The sequence below is a fragment of the Callospermophilus lateralis genome, chromosome 6 (genome assembly GCF_048772815.1).
Source record: "Callospermophilus lateralis isolate mCalLat2 chromosome 6, mCalLat2.hap1, whole genome shotgun sequence".
In the NCBI taxonomy this organism is placed as follows: Eukaryota; Metazoa; Chordata; class Mammalia; order Rodentia; family Sciuridae; genus Callospermophilus; species Callospermophilus lateralis.
In genome coordinates this window covers 14,991,633-15,009,909 of record NC_135310.1, presented here as the reverse complement: position 1 = coordinate 15,009,909, position 18,277 = coordinate 14,991,633, and the positions used below count along the sequence as shown (strand labels likewise).

Below are 18,277 nucleotides of genomic sequence, written 5' to 3'. Positions count from 1 at the left end.
TGAACTCCTTGAGGTGTACTTTCTAACTTTTATTCTATCAAGTAATTAACAAAAAAGTATATTTTCCTTATACAAAATTAGAATTAGTGCTATCCTAACAACTTCAACAACCTCCTCCTCCTCCTCCTCCTCCTCCTCCTCCTCCTCCTCCTCCTCCTCCTTCTGGTGCTGACCCAGTGCCTTGCACATACCAGGCAAGGGTTCTAAGCTGAGCTACACCCTCAATCCATTTTTATAATGTATTTTATTTTGAGACAGGTCAGGACCTGCCTGAGATGCCCAGGCCTGCCTGGAGCTTGGAATTCTCCCACCTCAGCTTCCTGAATTGCTGCAACTGGCCCATCCCAATTTTAAGAAACTAACTTCAAATCAAAGAACTGGAACCAAATGGAAGAGCAAAACTTTATAATTTAAATGGGGATTAATAAACAATTTCTTGAAGATTATTTTTGAGAAATTAATATAATTCTATGCAGGGCTGATTTTTCCATGAGGCATATCAGCCACTGAGGGCCCATAATACTTCTTGAGGTCCTCAAAGATATTTAATTTTAATTTCCTTAAAAATAAGAAGCAAAAATAAATATAATAATATGAATATATAGGAATGACTCCACCCTAGTACTAGTACTAGTACTAGTCTTTGTGGCATTTTTCACGAAGAAAAGGGTTTACAAAGGAAAGTTACCTGGTGCATAAAAGCCATCCAGTGGCTCTAATTCTAAGTAATAGTCACAGTATTAATTGTTATACTTCTGCCATATACTAGATTTTAATTGTCTACATTTTTAACTGGCTTAATGTTATAGTGTATTAATTGATTAATTAATTCATTGATTGCAGTACTAGGGATCCAACTCAAGGTCTCACATATGCAAGGGAAGTTCTTTACCACTTTACATCTCCAGCTTAATATTAAAATTATTACTAACTAGGTTTTAATTGGTTTAATTTCTAAGTTTCAATTAATTTAAATTGAAAATCTAATTTATATAGTGATTTTTAGATTTTAATAAACTGTTGATGTGATTTCAATTTTATCTGCATCTAGTGTCCTAAAATAAGGCCAAAACACTACTTTAATACTCTGTAAAAGCCTTGAAATATAATTTTTCCTTTAGGCCTTACTATAAAAATAGATTTATACCAAAGAGAAGAGTGGCAGTAATGACAAAACCTAGTTTGAAATCCCAGTTCAGATGCTAATTTCAAGTGCTAAAGGGAATGTTAAAGATAGATGTCTATTTCCAGAATAGAAACAGTAGGAAAGAAGATATACAGAACAGAAAGCACTCACATAGGACTGCCTCTACCATCACGACAGAAAAATAATGTTTCAAATATACACAGATAAGTTTCCTAAGGTAACAATAATCAATATTATGAATCTCAAATTATAAACAGGAATGACCAATGTAGTATACTACATTTTAAAAATAAAGACAGAGCATGGATGGTGAAAGGAGACCCTCATCATTATACAAAACACATGTATGAAGATGTGAATTTGGTGTCAACATACCTTATACACAGAGATATGATAAATTATGGTATAAAGGTGTATTAAGAATTGTAATGCAAAAATAAATAAATAAATAAAATCAAAAAAGAAAAAAAAATAATGAACTTAAAACAAAACAAAAATAATAATAATAAAGACAGAGCCAGTTGTGGTGGTGCATTCCTGTATTCCCGGTGACTCAGGAGGCTGAAGCAGGAGGAAAGCATGTTGGAATTCAGCCTCATCAATTTAGTGAAATATTGTCTCAAAATAAAAAATAAAGAGGACTGGAGATGTAAGCTTAGTGTTAATGCAACCCTGGTTTCAATACACCCCTATCAAAAATAAAAATAAAAATAATAAAGGCAGAGTTAAATAATTAAAGATATTTGCATATTTTCTCTTATTTCAAATGGGAGAACTATGAAATTGTGCATAGTGAAATTTACTCCTGCATGCTATGGTGGGCTTTCTACACACTTTCTTGTTATTTCAATGAAAGCATTTTAAAGCATACTTCACCCATATGTGAAGTCTAATATACTGACAATCATTGAAGTTGGATGATGAATGCATGAGAGTTCATTATCTATTCTATACTTATATGTGTGTTTGGAAATTCCACAATAAAAAGGAAAGAGAAAAATATTAAAATAAAAATCTTAATTCAATTACCCCTCACATTAATTTCTAGAGACTCAACATGGAAGGAAGAAAATGTACAAATTTTAAAAGACGACCTTCTCATGTTTGGTTTCCTTGTCTGCCTAAAACTGATGGTTGGAAACATTTTCCAAATAACAAACCAGGATTAGAACCAAAAATCACAACAGGTTCCTAGAGATGCTTCTTGTGTTTATTCACAGTCTGACTCCATGATACCAATTGTTCTTATTAGGTTTGCTTTTCTTTTTACCACAAGCATTCGTATATCTATAGTCTTTAAAAGTGTCCTTTTGGAAACAAACTAAAGATCTTCTAAAGTAGATCCTTTCACTAAATCTTTTTGAAAAACTAAGTCCAAGTTTGGGTTTCACTAAGTTCTAATGAATTCGTGTGCTTACTTAGGGAGCACATTTTATGTTCATACTAAGACTTTTTACCAGTAGACCTCTAGTTCAAAACTGTGCTTTGTGGTGTTCGCACAGTCCTTTGAGACGACTTTTGTACCTGGCAGTCCACTAGCTGGGCCTCCATGTCCATGGGCTCTTTAGGTGAACCCAGTGCAACATCCAGGGTGGCTTTAGTATTCAGGAGCCAGTGGTCCAACTCGTCTGCTTCGTAGCGATACCTCTGCAGGGCCTGCTCCTGCCTCTGTTCCTCCAGCTGATCATTTAACTTCTCCTAATGGAATAAGCAGAATGTAACACGGATCACTGGAAGGTGAACTCTTTAAATTCAGCACAAGAGAGTTCTCAACTCTAGCTGCACACCTGGAAATCTTAAAAAAAAAGTTTTTTTTTTTAAGTTGCTTGGATCACATCCCAAAACAAAATTTCAGAATTTCTGGAGGTGTCTCAGATAATTTTAGTTTTTAAAATTACCCAATGATGCTAATGTGCACTGAGAGCTGTTCGAGGCATTCTCAAACCAAATCATAAGGGTCCAGATCTGTCCTATAGGACCAGACAATAACTTGAATGATGCTGCTGATTATATCAGTTCAGTTGCTAAGGCTGTCCTCAAACTTGCAACCCTCCTGCCTCAGCCTACCAAATCACTGGGATTAAAGGTGCCCAGCTAAATACCTTATTTTTAAAACTATCTTATTAATAATTCATTATTATTATTTTAAATCATAATTTTATACAATTGTTTAACATGGAGATTAGTAAGTAGGGCATACACATTAATTTTTGAATAGCTCTTAAATTAGAAATACATGAAGAGATAATTTAACTAATCTTATATAAGTAAGTTTAGAAAGAGCTTACACAATAGGGTCATAATAAATTGAATTATGGTATAATTAGCCGCTAAGTAAAATGATCTTCTATTTATATAATAAGAAATGTATTGAGAAGGAATTATGTGCCAGAGAAGTTGCTGGACCCTGGAGGTACAATAAGCCACACATTATAGGAGTCTCTGTGAAGCCTGTGGTCTAACGAAATCATAGGAGCAACAATATGGAAATGCAAACATAATATATACTCTTTAAAGCCAAGAGTTACAAGAGAATAAATAAAAAGAAAATTTGCTGATTTTAGCATATATATATAGCATTAACACTGAAATCTATGTATTGAATAATATTTAAATTAAGTAACGTGAAAACCAGAATGGCAAGAGCATTTTCATGAATTATTGTGTTTGAATTTGTTAGCAGAGACTAAGAAGAATTAGTCTTTATAGTACTAATTATATTCGTCAGGCACCCCTATTTAAACACAGCAAACCCTCACACAGACCTACAAGGGCCCTCCGCAAGGCTCAAGTCTCCTGAGTGCTTGGTGCGACTTCACAAGGTCTTTGCCTGCAATGAGTCAGAGGGGCTGAAAGGACTCATTCATGGCTGCACCCTGACTCGCACTCCATGCACAGGATCCTGCACAAACACCATGCACCTTCTCAGGAGTGGGGGGACAGTGGATCCTTGAACACCACAAGAACTTGCACACCTGTTAGCAGGACCTGCAGAGTCAACCCAGAAGCACAAGGCAAGGTCTGCCTCGCCTTACCTCCAGGAGCTGCCGCTTCCCAGCCGCTTTCATCCTGATGGTGGACATTCTCTCGGCCAGGACGGTGAGCGTGGACTGCAAGGCCAGCTGCTCTGCGGGGTCACACTCCCGAGACTCAGACACCAGCTCGTCCGCGAGAGCTGACTGCAGCGCATTGATTTCATCCTGGAGCATGAGGATCTCGTCCATCAGGGCCTGCAGGAAAAGCAGTCACGCTCAGGCACGCATTCTCAGCCCAGAGGGGTAGCGGCACTGGCAGAGGCTCACATCCACTGACCCTAGTGAGAGACGGTGCACGTGGACGTCATATGACCAGCAAATTGGGGTACTACTCACCTGAGTGTCAAAATGAAACACTGACTGAATGCCAGGACGTTTCTGATTTTAATACTGTGTAGGCCAGTAACTAAAGTGACTTTGAACCAGTTAATTAAACTTTCTGACTTTCAAAAGGCTCATCTGTAATGGGGGTTGGGGGGGCCACAGGAATAGGGTCAATAAGCAAGACTCAATTGTGTCAAGTGTCTGAGTCAAAGCTGAAATTAAAATCCATCAAAAAGGACAAGAGAAGTGGGTAACCTGTTTCCGTGTTGTGACACATTCCTGGGTTTTCTCCTCTTCTCAACTCTAAAAAGTGAAGTTTCTTTGGGGTTCATTTCCCACCCTCTCCTCTCTTCACAGTCTCTCCCAGGCTACAAGAGACCTCTTTAATGGGGTCCATACCCAAAGTTTCAAATGCTAATTCTGCACACCTCTGAAGACACATCCCTAACCCAGACGTGTGTCCTAAGCTTCAGACTTAGGTGTTCTACTTACATAGTTCATGGGCATTTCCATCACATTAAGTGTTGTTGAGTAAAAATTGTGCTCCTGAACTGGCCCCAAAAAATTGAAATGGAGTCACTCATGCTAAAGTTCCAGGACATCCAACCTAATCTAAGGCATACATCTCACCTTCCAAGAAACCAGGAGAAATGAGAAATTAACAGAATTTCTCAAGTAGCCTAGTCTCAACCAACATAAGGAAGTTGTATCTGTTTTAATTCTTATACAAAAGAAGGGACCTAAGTAACCTGAAGTTCACTGATCAGTTGTTTTTCTATTCTGCCTCCTTGCCCTTGTCTTACAGGGAAACTGAATTTGAAATGGCAATCCCAGCTACTCAGGAAACTGAGGCAAGAGGATTTCAAGCTTGAAGCCAGCCTGAGCAATTTAGGGAAACCTTGTTTAAAAAATAAATAAATAAAAGTACTTGGGGGTATAGCTCAGTGGTAGCGGAAAACTGGGTTCAAGCCCCAGCACTGCAAAAACAATAATAAATAAATAACCAACCCACCAATCCAGTTTTTATTCTTTCTTTTCTTTTGGACATTCTTGGTCTATAAAACCAATGTCTTCTACTCAACCCCTTTGAACATTACTGTGTTTTATGGAATGAAGTATTGCTGGATTCTAGAATCAAAAATAAAACCAACTAAGATCTTAAAACTAGATTGTTGTGATTTTGTCCTTTGACAATATAAAGCCTGGCTTCTCCCTGACTTTCCCCCTCACTGCTCAAGCTGTAGACTTGGGACTAACACCATCCTCTCCTTCATTCACATATCTAATCTGCCACCAAATCCTACTGGTCCAAAATACATCCTGCACATCTACATTATCTCCATTTCCACCCTCCCACCTCCAAAGTCAAAGTCAACTTCCTCTTTTGTATGAATGGCTATAATGATTCCCCATGGGTGTGCCTGCTTTCACTCTCGTCTCTCAGGCTTCTCTTTACAAAGCAATTACAATGGCCTCTAAAAAAAAAAAAAAAAAAAAAAAAAAAAATCCCTTAAATCCTCTCATTCCCCTACTTCAAAATATTTAATGACTTCCTGTCTGTAAAATAAAATATGAACTCCTCACATGGCCTCAGGCTTCCTGTTTCTTATACCACCACCCACCCTCTTCCTGCTCTCTGAATTCCTGCCTTCTTCATTCTCTCCAGGGCCCCCAGCTCTTTCCAGCCTCACAGCCTTTGCACATGCTGTTCCCTCAAGCTGGAACACTCTTCCCACTGTGTGTGTGTGATAGCTCTGCTCACTCTTCAGTCTTAGGTTAATGTCACCCCTCAGATGCCTTTCCTGACACCCCATCTAAAGGAACTCTACCATTCTGCCAACAGCACTGTTTTCCCATTTAACATCTACCACAATTATACATGGTTTTCATTTCTCATTTTTCATATTTTATGACTTGCTCTTCACCTGAAACCTTTGCAAGAAATTCTTATTCGGAATTTGAATGACATGCTAGAAATAAAGGCACCAGAGCAGGAGAGGTGAGTGTGGCCAAGTCAAGTAACATAAGTTTTATATTAGTTAACGTTTGACAGTTTCCATATCTCCCATGGACTGCAAGTTTTGCTGTAGACAAGCACCTCCTCCAAATACACTCTCAACAAATATTAAAAAAAAAACCTTCTCTTTCTCTAATATTATGTTCTGTCCAATTGATTTCTAAGAGGCTATCACACTGACAATATTACCTACATTCAGCGAAGTGTGTGGCTCTGTGAATTTTCACAAAATGCACACACACATGTTGCCACCCAGATGGTGAAATAGAGCATCCAGGACTCAACATGCCCTGCCCCTTTGATGTCCTCCCTGTGGCTCCTCCCCTCCTCCCCCACCAACCGGTTAACCTGTAAATATGCTCGATGACCTTGGCCTGCACTTCAGCTTAATGGAAATGGAATCATAAAGGAATCATTGCTTCACATCTGGCTTGGTTCACTCCTACCATGAAGGCCAGCCTCGATGGTGCTGCACTAAGAGCTGCTTACTTTCACCTGTATCATTCTGTACTATCAACTGGCTTGTGAATCTTTTTAATTTAAATCTTTCTAGTGGGTTCACAGTGGAACCTCAAGCTAGTTTTAATCCGCATTTCCCTGCTGCCTGACACCAACCACTTTTTCAGACACTTGTTGGCCATCTCTTCTTACTGCTGGCTAAAACTCTTGTGCATTCTCCTCTGTTAATTATTAATATTATTGATCTGTAAGTGCTGTTTATAGATCTGGAAGAATTCTGTGTGCCTGTGTTTCTTTCGGTTCTGTGTATTGCAAATGTCTGCTCTCACTCTGGAAATATCTGCTCCTATTTTTTTCTGCTTTGGGAAAAAAATCCTTTAATGGCGTCTTTTGATAAACAAATTCTTAATTTTATTACAGATTGATGTTTTCCTTAATAGGGTTGTCAGTGTCCTACTTTAAAAATATTTTGCCTACCACAATGTCATGAATATATTATTATGTTTTCTTCTGAAGAGGTACTGGACTCCAGGTGTGGCTCAGTGGCACTGGGCATGCTTAGAATTCCTGAGGCTCCCTGGGTTCAACACACAGCACAGGGGGAAAAAAGGAAGGAAGGATGGAAGGAAAGAACAGAGAGAGAGGGAGGGAGAGTAAAAGGAAGGAAGGGGGGAAAGGAAGGAAAGAAAGAAGAAAGGGAGGGAAGGAGGGTGAAAAGAAGGAAGTAGGAAAGGAAGGAAAGAAGGGAGAGATGAAGGGAGGGAGGGTGAAAGGAAGGAAGGAGGACAACAGAATGAATGCTACCCAAAACATGGTTCTTATGGAACGGAATCAGTCTTCAAAAAGTTTGGCACAGGTTTTTTATAAGATAAAGATAGAGAACAGGTGTTAAGAAATTTTATAGCAATTTGACATTGTCATAACATCAAACAAGCTTTCATTTAATTTTACAAAGTGTTAGTCTTTGATGGATTAGAAATTAAGAAAAGATATTCACCGTAGACAGTTTGGAAGCACTATTTTAATTCCCCCCCCCCCCTTTTATTTCTTTTTTTGGTCCTGACACTATGTTGAGATAGATAATTCATCTAAACTTATTTTTTGTGTCCATTGTAGGTAGGAATCAAAATTACTCTTTTTCCTTCACCTATTGTTTTATAGTGCAATCTTTGCCATAAGCCAAGTATCTATGTAGATGTGAGTCTGTTTCTGGCCTCTAATTCTGTCCCATTGACAGATGCCATACTATCTCAGTTCTTAGAGCTTTATAAGTCTTACAATCTGGTAGGATGTGTCTTTCAACTCTATTCATCTTCCTCAAGGTTGTCTTGGCTGCTCTTGACATTTTTGCATTTGATATTTTTGCAATATATTTTAGAGTTCGCTTATTTATCTCCATCAAAAAAACTTGCTGAGATTTTTAAACAAGATTGTATCGAATTAATATATGGTCCCTTTTGTTATGATTCAAAGTACTTTTTGTCTTAGAAACTTATTTTCTAATGTTATATGATCACTTGCTTTACCCGATTTCCAAAAGTATAAAATCATATTATTTGGTCTGATTTTATAGGCTCCTCCATAATTAGACTGACCTCGTTATGTCTCTTTGCTTTGCACTGATCCTTCACAGAAGCAAGAAGAGCCTGCTCATGGTTTCACACCATGCTCACTCTCTTTCCACACACATTTACATTTATAGTGCCTCCTACCCACTCCTGTTGTCATTCCAACTTTTTAAACTCTATCTCCGCAAAGTTCTTGCTAAGTCTCATTTAATCTACTTCCACTACTCTAGCCCACAGTTACATTTAACTTTCTGTGCAACGTGTTGGTAATTCCCACCACCACTATAGCAGATTTTTTAATCATATATTAATGAAAAGTGTGTCTTTCTGATGTGTGCATCATAGGTGCTCAACACCTCTAGTTGAACTTAATTTATTCTAATTCATGATAGAAAAAATTGATATCTGAATCATGAAGCAATCAAAAAATCAATACGTGTCCTCATTTAATCTCCGTGGATCTGATCAACCAGGTGTGCTGCTAAATTGCTGGCTTCATTTCTAACTCAAACTATTCTAAAATTGCTTTCTGAATTAAGCAACAAAAGGATTAGGTGCTGTAAAAACTGCTGTTTTTCATCCTGTTAGATTCAGGCTTCTGTTCATACTTTAGAGACAGCAGCAGTTAAGCTTAATGGGTAGGGTATTCTTTTGGAGTGAGGAAAATGCTTTGGAACATTTTATAGAGATTAAATGGAGGTGGTGACTGTTCAAATTAAGAATAGCCTATTTTCCACTGAGCCCAGCATGGTGGTGCACACCTGTAATCTGGGATGCTGAGGCAGGAAGAACACAAGTTCCAGGTCAGCCTGGGTTACTCCACCTAGATTACTTAGAGAAGTATTTGGAGGGATATGTGGGAATTGAGTTAACTATAAAGAAACTATACTTCTAAGAAGAAAGGAATAACAATGAGAGTATTTATATAATTTTTTAAAAATATAAAAAGCATACTGGACTTTTTCAAAATTGTAAAAACAGCAATTTTATAATAGTGCTTGGCATTTTTAAAGGATGATTCCAGAAGCCAAGAACACATTTAGATTTTGTAATACCATTAGCTTTTCTCGTGGGCAGCTCTGTCCCAGAATCTGTAGAACTTAGGCACAGACAGTAAAAAGTAGCAAAAATTGGTCAGATGTAAAATGTTAGATTTCTGGTGATATATGAAATTATATTGAATGTTCTTTACATTTTCTCTTTCTCCCATTAGAGCCACGAATATCATTACTGAGCCCCGATGTCCGGTAATAATCATCAAATCAGTTACATTTTCTCACAGCTATTATGGTTAGCACTGCAGTTCTTAATTCATAAAGGGACCAAAAAATCAACAGAGTTGTGATTGGCCTTAATTAGAAGAAGAGTCAGTTTCACTTTCAATGTATAATGCTTAATACTAGTGTGCAGTTTCGAGTGTTTTAAACTAAATCCTTTGAACGAAATAATAATTTTGCTTTATAGTCCATTTATGTGTTATTTCATACTAAAGCCTGATGAATGGTGTGGAAGCTAACTCACATTTTCAATTAAGAACTGAAAGTCATGGCTAGTCACCAGAATCCTGTTTCCCTGCCATTCCTAACTCCTGTAAAAGCCAGTGAAGGGTTTTGGGAACGGTGGCCTTAGAGGGCAATGGACCTTGAATGAAGGTGGATGTGACCTGAAGGTAGAGAGAAAAACTATTTAAACCTTCCTATATTTCATCAGCTTCAAGAATTTGAGTGTCTGACTATTAACTTCTCTCTGGTGTAGCCCTCAGAAAATGCATGCTATGTTCCTTTTGGATGCTAAAACAAAGTGACCATATGTAGGACAGCCCAAGCTGGCCAGCAGCACTTTCATCAAATGGGGAGGTGGGGAGGCACTCCCCTTCTACAGATGACATGAAGACAAGGTCCAGGGGACAACAGGACAATCAGAACTAAGGGATTGGGAACAGCAAGGAGTGCCAGGAACACCCTGGGGGCAACAGGACACCCCTTCAGATGAGAATGAGGTGGCTGTTGGCCATTAGAAGACCAGAGCATCGGTTAAACAGGACTGCACAACCCTGAGGCCCTTCTGGAAGGTAAAGGACTTTGGAGAGCAGTAGAATAGCCACCTGGTCTAGAATAAGATTAAGAGAATCGGTGGGGCTCAGAGGAAAAGAGCACTGGAAGAGCCACCTGGTCTAGAATAACAAAGGTCAGTTCTAATTACACACTTTCACGGAACACTTCCTAAATCTGGAGGATTATGGTGACTTCCGCATGGCAGAAAGACCTTCTGAAGGAAGTTTATCAAAATAAGTTCTGGAATGGGTGCTATGCACTTGATCTCTATCTTGAGAAGTTACCAGGGTGACAAAAATTTGAAACCACTATTTCTCAATATGCTGTCTTTAGATGAAATGTTCTCATTTTTCTGTTATACTGTAAGGCCCTCCCTGTATTGCAAAAGAATGCAACATAGTCTAAGGTTATCCTTGCTTCTAAAACCATAAAGATGTAGAGCAGATAAAGCTAATAAGCACATCATGCTTTTATAGCTCTTCATTCATGTCTAAAAATATCTTACTTTTCCTCAGGCCCCAGTTATAGCACACAAATATGATTGTGTTGTTAATAGCACATCTGATAATATTGCTAAAGTACCAACTAGACTTTAAAATATGCACAGTTCTTAGCAGGAATTTTAAGTTGATGAATTTTTAACATCATTTTCTAATTTAGGTGAATGCAATCCGCTGTTTCTCATCTAAAACTGAAGCTTTGCTAGTTTGTATAATCTTTTAAAAATGATTGAAGTCAGAACATTGACAAGATTAGAACCTAGAACACCTATCCTCCCTTCTTTGCCCTTTGAAGTCTGAGACTTAAGCTTCTTAGACAATAATGGGGCAGTGATGGGAGCATACTGGCTAGTATCTAGAGAAGGAGATTTGGGATACGTTATTCTACAACAAAATCAAAACAATTTGGCAACTGCAAGGAAATGCACTTTGTATAATAAAAGTGCAAAAGCAATATTAATGCATACAACTTTTTATAATCAGAGTGGAGGTCTGATTTTCTTTTTTTCCTCATTAGAGCTCCCCTGAAGCAGTGACGGAATGGACAGTCTGCTCTCTGGAACACAGGCCCAACCAACAGGCCTGTAGCACCTATTTGATCATGCAGGAAGTTGAAGTCATCACTATTTTTACCTGATGTTCGGCCATCTGGCTTTCTGGGCTCTTGCTGGGCTTGAGACTCTCGCCAAGCTTCATCTCGATGGCCTCCATTTTGGTTGAGATGGACTGGAGGGAGTCCTGGTACTTTTGCTGCCGTTCCAAAGCTTCATAGAGGGTGCGCTGCTTTTCACTGATCTAAACAAGAAAAGGGATCTTACCAGCAGTTTCTTACCTCTTATCTTCCAGGTTACGACATTTCTTTCCTCACCGCTTTACCCAAGGGTATTCAGCCATGTAGTGGATGTGTAACACTCTGTAAGCATTTCATAAGATAATACCTAAGGTAATGGGTGTCTGGTGACTTTAACCAATCCCACATTTCAAGGGCTTACCACGTTTTTTAAGGTTTCCCAAGAACGCTGCAAATCACCCAGTTTGGCAGTAGCAGAGGGCTCCAGTCCTGGTTCATAGAACTCCTGGGAGGCCGCTGTGCTGGGGTGAATCCTCGCAGCATCTGTTTGTAGCCGCTCAGCCGACAAAGCTTGGTAATAAGCAATGTCCTGCGAGGGAGAGCACAGTGGAGGATTCAAAAGGAAAAACAGAGTCTAGAACAACCTGTTTTGGGTACTGTCATGTGAGTGAAAGTCTAGGATTTGCATCTCTCACTGGGGCTATGAATCAGTAAATTCTTGTTAACAAGAAGAATTTACACATACAGAAGCATGTTGAAATAGCTTTAACATTTTGGTTTATTTAAAAAGAAATAAATAACTTTACCAATATTTCAAGTTACCAAAACTAATTTTATATTTGGTAAAATGGGCATACAAAGAACTTAAAGACTGATTGACTAGTATGGCAAAATGAGGAATTCTAAATGATCTGGTTCTAAAAATGTTATTCAAGGTATTGACCAGAGTGCTGAACCGTCTTTTAAAAAGTATTTGATTTAAGAAAGTTACACATATAGACAGTCATTTTGACGCTGTAGCTAGATCTTCAAAATTTGTGATTTAATTATTTATAGAAATTAATTTTAAAATGTTAATACTAAATAAAGGAAAACGTAATGAGGAAGTTGAAACTAAGAAACAAAGTTTTCTCCAATTCATTTCCTGGAAGTACGTAAGATATGATCAAAGGGAATGGTAAAAATCCATGCTTTTGAATTTTTTTAATCTCTCGGGTCATGGGTAATATTACATGTTTTGTATTTATGGTAGTGATTTTACTATACTGAGATATGAAATGATGTATTTTCAATAGTTTCTATGTGCATCTGTATCTTAATGGAAATTGAGTAGGGAGAGCAATGTTTATATTCTGAGTCGTGATTATAAAGTTCATTAAATTTACAGTGTGCTGTTGAAGATAATTAGATGAGGTTAAAATGCTGGAACCTTCCTGATAACCATGTAGTGGTAAGAAGTATTAAAGAAGGCTCTAGCCCCATGGAAACACTGGCCAGAGGGGTCTGGTGTTTTGCAGGTCTGTAAGAGGGCCGAAGCAGGGTGGGGCAGCAGCCGGAGTTTAGACTGGGAGTCAGGACACCTGAGATCTGGTAGACATTCTCCTAAGAACACGTACAACTGCAGCATCTTGTGCACAGCTCAACACTGGGTGACTTTCAGGACTACATGAAATAACATCTGAGTGACTATGAAACCTCCTATGCATTTGGTGCAGAGGCTTGTAGATAAGTCCTTAACACTTCTTGATGGCATGGCCACATCTTATGTACTCAAGATGACCCTGTGCCATCTTGAGTACATTATTGTGGCATTCCCAAGTCCTTGACAGGCTCATATCACTGCTCCTTGCTCACCTCAGCTCCACTACAGACCCCACACCCTGAGCATGGTCCTCACTGAGTCAGTTCACACCACAGGGATTTCTTGCTATGTCTAAAGTTACTTATGCTCCTTTCTTGCCAACACTCTTGTTTCCCTTGCCCCTTTAACCTGGGCTTTACAAACCTGGAAAATCCTAACCATTGTTCAATTCAGATTTACTTTCTAGAGTGAAACATATAAAACACACACACACACACACACACACACACACACACATACACATAATCAGAGCCATCAGCTCAAATATTCACAAATCTGGCTCTGTTTGGACTCACCCTTACCTCATGCTTGCCAGTTGGCTTGCTAAAGGAGGTCTCTCCCATCTGATCTCAGAGTCCCATAAACTTTTTCAAGGACCCCAATTCATTAATGGCCTTTCCTTCTGGTTGATTTTCTCCTCAGCATATAGAGACAACTCTCTCCCATCTAAAAATACCTAGACATGCTCTTTCTCTATAATTTTGTTTTTCTTGATATCCCAATCTAGAAATGTCCACACATCCCACTTTGATGGATCATCGCAGATGGATCCGTTTGTGCCACAGGCTTGACCTGTCACTTCATAATCCAGCTTCTGAAAATGGCAGTATATATAGCAATGTCACTCTCTCCCTCTCAACCTACCCCTCAATGCCCAAATGAACTTCAGCCCTGATGACCACAATAAGGCCTCTCTTACCACCGTCATCAGTGGCTTCTTTCCCTTGAAATATGATAGCCGTGTTCCAGTCCTGCCCTTGCTTGACCTCTCTGCAGCATTCAATAGCACCGACTGACCACTGTCTTTCGGAAATACTTTCCACTTACTCCTCTGTTCTCTTCTCAGTTCCCTGGTCATTCAATATTTCTCTTTTGTAATTTATTTTTCCACTAACTCCTTAATATTGGTAATTTATAAGCTCCAGGCTCACACATCCAGCTGCTCACATATATCTCACAGGCTCTTCAAACTCAATATTTTCACAAAAATGAGAAATGAATTCAGGAAAAAGTGATAAAGGCTTTTCTCTCTCTCAATACATGGAACTTATACCCATCTAAGCTATAAATTTCCTCTCATCCTCACCAGTCACTGGTTATGTAAGGATAAAGTTCTATTGACGCATATCCCTCCCAGAATCAAGGTTCAAATTCTCATTACAGCAACTACCCTCCTAACTCCAAGACTGCAATGATAGCCTGCAGGCTGCCTCTGGTCTGCATGCCTTTAGTTTGGTACATACGGTGTTTTAAGTTTTTTTTTTTTTTTTTTTAATTATCCTCATTAAAATAGATTGTATTAAAAATCCAGACTCACAGCTTCCTTTGCAAACCTGAAGGTATGTATCATTGTCACTAGACCCCGTGTCTACATGCCCACAGCAACCTTCACAGAGGTTCTGGCCTGTTTCTCCCATTTTTAGCACCTAGATGAGCCAGGCATGAGTGTGTGTGTCTTCTGTCCCTAACTGGCTTCCCTGACTGACTATTCCCACCTCTATCTACTGAGTGGTCTGTTATGAAGTTCAGTCTGTGTATAGCTGCTTGTTAAACTCCCTTGGATAGTTAGCTATTAAATTCTAGATGAAGTCCAGTTCACTTGTGTGGCCTCCAAGGGCCTTGGTGATGTATGCTTCCAGCATCCCCTCAGTCTCATTTCTGCCCCCACTTCTCCAAACCTTTGTTTCTCTAAAACTACTTGTAGTTGCCTTGATGGGTCACTTTTCTTCCTGCCTCCATGGATTCCCACAGGGGGCCCCTTCTTTGACCTGTATCTGAAGCCCATCTGGCTTAGGTGCTTCCTCTATGGCCTCCTATCACATTCTGCTCCATCTCACCCTGTCTGGTCACTTGCCACCCTTGTCTCATCATTTGCCTGTTCTCACAGAGACTGTGGGCTCTTTAAAGACTGTGACAGTTTTCCTGAGGACACTAGAGAGTTTGGTAAACAAAAGGCAGGCATGTATGCTAATAATAAATCATGCATGTCACAGCACTTTTGTCAATTCTATTTTATACACATGGAAAGTAAGGCGGGAGTTCTCCCTTATCCATGGTTTAAGTCTCTACCATTTCATTTACCCATAGTCAATCTTAGTATGAAAATTTTAAATGGAAAATTCCAGAAATAAACAGTTCATAAATTTCAATTAACTTTTATTAGAGTATATTGTTATAATTGATCTGTTATTATTGTTAATCTCTCACTGGACCTCATTTGTAAATGAACTCCATTGTGGGTAGGTATATACAGGAAAAAACACAGATGGGTTCAATACTATACATGGTTTCAGGCATCCACTAAGGGTCTTATAAAATGGATAAGGAAAAGCAAAACATGGTTGAAATATGGTAGAATGTTTAAATTAAATATTCTATTATAAATAAAGAAGGTTCCAAAAGAACAAGAACAAAATAAACTTGTCACACACCAAAAAACTTTGGCTCTGTGTGTATATATGGCTCAGGCCTAAAGACAGGAATGACAACTAGTTTCTTAAAAGGATTTGAAAATATATCACCTTTTATAGATGAATAAATTGGTTTGAAAACTACATAAATTCAATAAAATAAATCGATACAATAAAAACAAAAGTCAGCACTTACTATCGTGAGAGATCATGCTTAGAAATATATCTCTCATTGCTTATGGACCTAAGTTAGGAGAATCATCACCCAGTAGATCGCTAAGGAAATAAACCTGGGTAGCCATAGCTACTTTTTGATTTGCATTTTCCAGTTTTAAAAGTACTTTGATGGTTAGAAACATATTTGATGTTCACAATTCTGTAAATTAAGAAATATTGTTTCACACTTACACACAAGAGTGTGCAGGGACTTGGCAGATGCACTCAGCTCAGTGGAGGAAGGACTGAGACTCATGGGCACTTCTGACCCAGAGGCCAGTGGCTTGCCCTTTATGCTATCCCTCTTTGCAAACTCACTTCTCTTACCTCTTCTGTGACCTCTTTAAGTCCTGCATCTAAGGGGACATAGAAGCCTGAGGCAAATTCTGGGGATGCATCATTGTTTCTCTCTCCAGTGAGCTAAGTTATTGTATTTTACCTTGGAGCTACTGTCACAGACAGATCACCCTGACTGAGTTAGGTAATGGAGCCTTACTTACAGAAACAACAAGCACAACCAGACGGAGTTAGGTAATGGAGATGTACTTACAGAAACAGCAACCACAAAACCTGTAACAGCTGGGATTTTATAAAGCAGTTATATTTGGCTGCTTCTTGAAACCTCTGTGCACATTCTGTACAGGGCTTAGAGTCTGAAAATTGGAACTTAAGGGGATCCTAAACATACTCCTCAGTTTCAAGAGACAATTATGTCACCCAATGCACCACTGGTTACATGGTCATGTTTGTTATTGTACTCTGATTTACACTACTGTGCAAGAATAACGTGTGGCCAAAATAATGGCATTCACTTGTTCTAGTAATGCCAAGCTTAATATGATGGCTTTTTAACAGCTTCACAGAGTAAAGGGACTAAGTTAACCTAAATAAAGACCCTTCCAGTATTACTCACAGCATCCCTTAATCAGTGTATTAGATGAAGGATGTGATTTAATTGATATATTCCTGTGATTGGGGAGAATTTTTAACATGGAACCAACAAAAATATCTCACCTCACTCAGTTTTAGGATGCTGTTAAGCTTTACAGTTAAGTCAAGAAATAATAATAATGCTTTCACATTTTATCATTTACGGGGCACATTCATGTGTACACTAAAAGGCACTTTACAAGAGCTAAGTAGCATGGAGACTTTCAATTTTAGAAAAGATATATTCTTTCCACAGTGTTCATCTCAAGATCACAATTGTCCAATTTGAAAAACTTAAGAATTCTAAGTACATTATATAGAATAAACTTTTTTGAATACAATAAGCAGCTGACTAGAGCCCAATTTCTCTGATTATAATAACATCTGTGACTATAGGGAAGAACATTTCATCAAAGATGAGTAATATATATTTTTATATCAGAATTTAGAGAACAGTTTGCTAACAACCCAGGGTCCCCTGAACTTCTCCTTTTGGGTTGTTCTTTTTTATTTCCTCTTATTACTTCTGTTCTTATTTGACCAGTGTTTACCTCTCTCTCTCCAGGGTAAAGTCTTTGTGCATGAGGTCACTGCCCCCTCATCTGTGCCAAGCAGGTGCTCAGAATATATTTGATGCAGAATGAGTTAATAACTTCCCCAGAGCTATATTGATTTTAACCAAAAAAAAACCCTGTATTATCTAAAGGTTTTGCCAATTTTATATTCTCTTTTAATTGGGAGGGGAGTTCTTTTGATCACAGAAGTCTCTGTTGGAACGTTTCTGTTTTAAAATAAAAATAATATGATTATTTATAGTATATCCTATAAAACATTTGCTCTATTTCATGCTTTTCCTTGGTAATACATCTCTACTCTTTCGAACATGTACATAATTTCATAGTAACATGATTAAAACTATTTTTAATTGTTCTGGCTAAAAAAATAAGTTTTAGTTAACATGCATTAAAGGTCTGGGTTACTGTAAAAGTACTTTTTTTAGTTTTATCCAATATCGCTCTTAAAATGTTTGACATTTAATTTATATATAATCTATTTTTACAATAGTAAATGCTAAAACCCACCTCATACCAAGATATTAGCCTGATTTTATAGGAAATAAACTGTAAGATTATTGAAAGATAAGAAAATTAAAATCTACCAAGCATTCCAAAATATATCCTGGA

The 18,277-nt window shown here is 38.2% G+C and overlaps 1 protein-coding gene across 6 annotated transcripts in view; it reads right to left on the bottom strand.

Moving 5' to 3' along the window:
- Syne1 (spectrin repeat containing nuclear envelope protein 1) overlaps positions 1-18,277 on the bottom strand; it is a 421,786-nt gene that overhangs the window by 131,567 nt on the left and 271,942 nt on the right. For all 6 annotated transcript variants that reach the window (XM_076858120.2, XM_076858112.2, XM_076858113.2 and 3 more), the window contains 4 exons: positions 12,097-12,264; positions 11,738-11,899; positions 4,183-4,377; positions 2,672-2,845 (listed from right to left, as the gene is read on the bottom strand). In XM_076858120.2, coding sequence (XP_076714235.2) covers positions 2,672-2,845; positions 4,183-4,377; positions 11,738-11,899; positions 12,097-12,264 — 699 coding nt within the window. The remainder of the gene's footprint in view (positions 1-2,671; positions 2,846-4,182; positions 4,378-11,737; positions 11,900-12,096; positions 12,265-18,277) is intronic.